This window comes from Sinocyclocheilus rhinocerous, unplaced genomic scaffold (assembly GCF_001515625.1).
Source record: "Sinocyclocheilus rhinocerous isolate Xijiao unplaced genomic scaffold, SAMN03320098_v1.1 scaffold650, whole genome shotgun sequence".
Classification (NCBI taxonomy): Eukaryota; Metazoa; Chordata; class Actinopteri; order Cypriniformes; family Cyprinidae; genus Sinocyclocheilus; species Sinocyclocheilus rhinocerous.
The window spans coordinates 1,403,650-1,408,714 of record NW_015638019.1 but is presented as its reverse complement, the minus strand read 5'-3'; the positions used below and the strand labels follow the sequence as shown (position 1 = coordinate 1,408,714).

The 5,065-nt window shown below is 40.9% G+C and overlaps 1 protein-coding gene across 1 annotated transcript; it reads left to right on the top strand.

Annotated features, from left to right (window-relative positions):
• The first annotated feature begins 218 nt into the window (after positions 1-218).
• On the top strand, positions 219-4,570 carry LOC107749375 (BMP and activin membrane-bound inhibitor homolog). Its single transcript, XM_016564515.1, has 3 exons — positions 219-641; positions 2,471-2,752; positions 3,669-4,570. Exons 1-3 carry the CDS (start codon positions 566-568, stop codon positions 4,094-4,096), a joined length of 786 nt encoding a protein of 261 aa, XP_016420001.1. The 5' UTR covers positions 219-565; the 3' UTR covers positions 4,097-4,570.
• Positions 4,571-5,065: the final 495 nt, after the last annotated feature.

Sequence of the window (5,065 nt, the reverse complement as noted above, 5' to 3'; positions counted from 1 at the left end):
AGCTCCCATTTTAATAACCATTATGTTATTTTTTTTTCTTGCTACCTGCCTCATCATGCGATTCTGTCTCAGCATCTGTAGGCGGAAAGACAAATTGTATGGCCGCTGTGTGAACCAATACCAATGCCAATAGGACGGTGTATGCAAATGAACCAACAAAGCAGACCAATGAACGTTCATGTGGGCGTGGCCACACGGCTCCCAAAAGTGATCCAGTGAAATTTCCCCGGCCAGTGAGCCGCTGCTCCGTGATCGACGATAGTTGTCCAAATCTCATTTATTTTGGATTTTTCTTTGTATTATTTCACGAATCCGTTTTATTTGTGTATATATTCGCGTTTCTTACGTATGACGGATTGGTTTGGTTACGCACAAGGAATGTTTTTGTAGTTCGGCGTTGGTCTGATGGAACAAGACAGCCTTTCTGTTCCCGTTTGTTTTCGGATACAGCGCAGTTCACGGATCCCTGGGAATGCAGTAATCAATGTAGGACATATGTAACAAGTCCTGAAACCATTCGGAGGGTCTTGCCACAGGGTATCAAGACAAGGAAAAGCAGTTGTAAATGGATCGCCATTCTAGCCTTGTTTCTCTCTGGTTTCAGCTGGAACTTTGTGCGATGGCTGTTCTTCTCACGAAAGGTAAGACTGAGATTATGTAGTCGTTTCTAAAAGCGCTCAAGACTTAACACTGAAAGCATATTAAACTGCAGCGCTCAAACACAAAAAGTCTTTATATATACATTTCTCAACTAACTTACTGGCCTTGTTTGTTGAAGAAAAAAAACGTCTCAACGCGTGGCTACAATTGTAATTAATGCTACAAGTAAACTTGTTAATATGTAAACAATTCATTATAAAATGTTCATTTTATTCTTACAACTGTGCACTGACGACCTTTATAACTTCATCTGCATTTGGCTTCAGTCGTCCATTTTCAAATCTAGCGTTTCATAAATCTATTTATGACCTAAAGCCTGCTCCAGTTTAAAATGTGTTGCTAAAGTCTGGTTGACCTGCTAACATGTTCCAAAAACCATCTTAATCTATTTTGGCTGTTCTAAGGTCGTCTAATAATGCTTTATAAACCAGCTATTATGCTCCAAAACACAGCTATATAATTTTCTGGGCATTTGTTAAACTTTGATTTGCAACACTCGCCAAGAACAGAGTGCTATGGTTCGTTTCTATGAATTATTAAATAAGCACCACCATCAGAGATAAAATAAATAATAAACCGATTTAGCCTAACTGATAAGAAGACCTCAAGCGATTTCTTACACTAATGAGATGGCATGTACCTCCAGATTTGGACAGTGTACACAAGCAGCTTACAACAACACAAAGGCTGTGTTTATTTGTGTTCGTGTCGTGGAGTGTGTTTAGTGTTCTGTTTCACATCCACGCGCAGCGGTAGTTTTGGCGGTAGGTAATAATGATGAACTGACTGACCACTGAAATAGCCTACAATTTAACCGTAATACACAAACGCGAAATGTTAAACTATCAATACTTTGTGTCGTCTTTCACGTTTTTAATCTGTATGACTTTCTTTGGCGCACAAAATTAGAGTGACAGTTTCAGTCACCATTCGCCTTCATTGTGTTGATAAAAGATGCAATAAAAATGAAGTGTGACTGATGCTGTCGGTCCTCAACATCTCCTTCAGATAAAAGAACGTCATACAGTTACAAAACAACAGGAGTGCGAGTAAATTAAAGAATGTTCATTTTTGGGTGAACTGTGCCTTTAAAAGTTACCCTCCGACTTAATGCTAGGTTTGACCACAAGTGAGTTTGCGTGCTAACTGAAGATGGAGTCCTGCTCTCACCCCCCTTTACAAGTTTCCATTTGGGTTGAAAGAAATTGACTTTGGCAAACAAACCACTAATTTTAAGCTACACGGTTCCTGTTTTATAAGACAGACTAAAAGGATCCCTTGCATGAAAAGCCATGACACAGTTACACTGTTGAACAGAAATTGCCACATATTAGTGTTCTGACACAAACACTAGTCACAGCGCTGTTAGTCCTCTCTTTTTGCCTTCCTCTAGCATAACATTTAAGTAGTTTAGTTTTAGTTGCTTATTTTCACAAACATCCTCTTTGGTGAAGTGAAGAATGCTATCCTGGTAATAAAAAGTTAACTAAGTCGCTGTACTTGAAATCTTAGTAACGTTAAAAATACAACACAGTTTAATTCTCTAATAAAATGCTCAATTTCTGTTGGAATGGATGTGTTGGGAATTTCAGCGTTCCCACGCAACACCGGGCAAATTTTCAGTTGCAGTTGTTGGTGCTGGTTTAAAATGTTAACAGAATTAGTGTCATGAATCCTTGGAAAGTTTAGAGTTTCCTGGAAGCACATCAGTACAGTTGTTTTATGATTTAATATATCCAAGATGGTGCATTAATGTCAATGATATCAATTAATTACATATTTGATCTTTTCTGACTTTTCTGTTTTGCAGGAGAGATCAGGTGCTACTGTGACGCACCGCACTGTGTTGCCACTGGATACATGTGTAAATCGGAGCTCAACGCTTGCTTCACGAAGGTCCTGGACCCACTAAACACGAACTCACCTCTAACACATGGCTGTGTAGATTCGCTTTTAAACTCAGCAGATGTGTGCTCCAGCAAAAACGTGGATGTTTCTAGCGGAAGCTCCTCTCCTGTAGAGTGTTGCCATGATGATATGTGTAACTACAGAGGTTTGCATGACCTCACGCACCCTCGAGGTGATTCGACAGGTAAGATACACAAATCTGACTAAAAGCAAAAGCTGTATGAGTAGATTGTATTGTATGCTAGCTGTTTGTTTTACGTTTTAAAGAGATAGATCACCCAAAAATAAACATTTTACTTGTCATTCCATTCTGACTTTCTTCTGTGGAACATAAACATATTTTTACAAATATATTTTTTTGGTCCTTACAATGAAAGTCAGTGGAGTCTTTTCATTGTATAAGCAAAAGCAGTTGAAACCTTCTTCAGAATATTTTCTTCTTGTTCTACAGAAGACAGTTGGAACGACACGAGGGTGAATAAATGATCACAAAATTTTCATTTTGGGGTAAATTGTCCTGTTAACCTTTATAAGTTTTATAAAGGTTTTATAAACCTATTTTAGTACAGACTGTCTGGCATTGAACAGGACACAGTGATTCCTTTTATGCGTTGATATTTTTTTTTTATCTAATTGAAGTAGGTTACTATCTTTACTGATATCTGACGTCAATCCTGTGCAAACATGGACCCTTGTGACACATACTTCAGTATCAGACATACACGTGCACACACATTGTCTTTTACTGTTCTCACGGCTCCAAACTGCAGGCTGATATTTAATGGTTTCCAGTGCAGCGCGAGTTTGCGGGTAACTGGCAGTTTACCTTTTAGCACTTGGATTCAGATCACATACTTTTTATTGCACGTGGATCATGAAACGTTCCCACTGTGCTGGAATGTGCTTCTCACAGCGTCCTTTGACAGACGGCTCAAAGCACATAAATATAATCCTGTTTAATGAAAAAGGTGCGCTGAGATATTAAAAAAGAGTGGAACAAGTATAAACGTAACACGTTAGCGTTAAACCTCCTGCTGTTTTTTCATTCCCTAAGCTCCAAATCTCACTTTGTTCTCACCATGCTCTCTCTCTCTATCTAGACCGATACTACAGCTCCAATCAGAACCTGATCACAAGGGTGCAAGAGTTAGCATCCGCTAAAGAGGTGTGGTTTCGGGCGGCAGTGATAGCGGTTCCCATCGCAGGTGGGCTTATCCTGGTTCTGCTGATTATGCTGGCGTTGCGAATGCTTCGTAGTGAAAACAAGCGTCTCCAGGCCCAGCGCCAACAGATGCTGTCTCGCCTTCATTACAGTTTTCATGGACACCACCATGCTAAGAAAGGCCACGTGGCCAAGTTGGACTTGGAGTGCATGGTGCCGGTAACGGGACATGAGAACTGCTGTCTGGGCTGCGATAAGCTGCGGCAGACGGAGTTGTGCACGGGAGGAGGAAGCGGAGGCGAACGCCTCCTATCTCTTGTGCACTGGGGGATGTACACAGGACATGGCAAGCTGGAGTTCGTATGACTCGTACTCGGAGCTTCCTTGTTAGGGCACAAAAGGGTAACTGTGTAGTTTGCTGTCGTAATTTTATTATCGTCCCGCTCGGCGTGTTATTTTATTGTCTCCATGGAGAGCGAAGAAATTTCAAGGACACAAATCTTTGTGTTTTCTCAAAAGAGCACTTTACTTGAATTAGAATGGCCGGTCACTGTGGGGCTGTGGTGAATATGAAAGGGGCGGAGCTAAGGACTGCAAGCCCCACCCCTTCCCCACCGAGCCGTGTCTTGTGGATCCTGGAATGACACTGAAGACTGAAGGATTCGTAAAGACGGTCTTATTTTGCACATTTGTATAAAACGGACTAGATGACTGTGGAATGGTTGGAAAGTTGCATTCGAAGCAGCTTTTTTGAAGAATTTTACACTGACACCAGGGTACAAATAAGATTGGTTGTAGTCAAATTGTATGAATAAAGGAACCAATCTTGACTGTAACAAATCACATGCCTCTGCTTATGATTTCATTAATCAAACACATTTGCGTAATTGTGTTTTTACCTCTATTAAGCTCTCTCTGTGTGTGTGTGTGTGTGTGTGTGTGTGTGTGTGTGTGTTTGAGTAAGGAAGGTCAGTCAGTAGCAGGGAAACTGACACAGGGGCCTTGTTCTAAAGTAGTGCCCTTCATCTGACTGCGTCATCTCTGAAACCCCTCCAAAAGGGACACATTACATCTCTCTGGCTCTCTCGGCTGCTCTCTTGGGATTAATACTGGAGGTAGAGCGAGTATTTATTTAGTAAGTGAGGGAATGTCGGTAAGCTGTGAGTTCAGAGTCCTTCGCCTGCACTCGCTGAACACAGTAATTCCCTTGTATGCACTATGGCTTGACTTTACAATCCACAAATCACAGGCAGATTTGAGAACTGTGAAACTTTTTTGACCTACTTTGAAAATATGCTTGCAGCTTTACACACTAAAGTGTCCTTAAGACCAGCA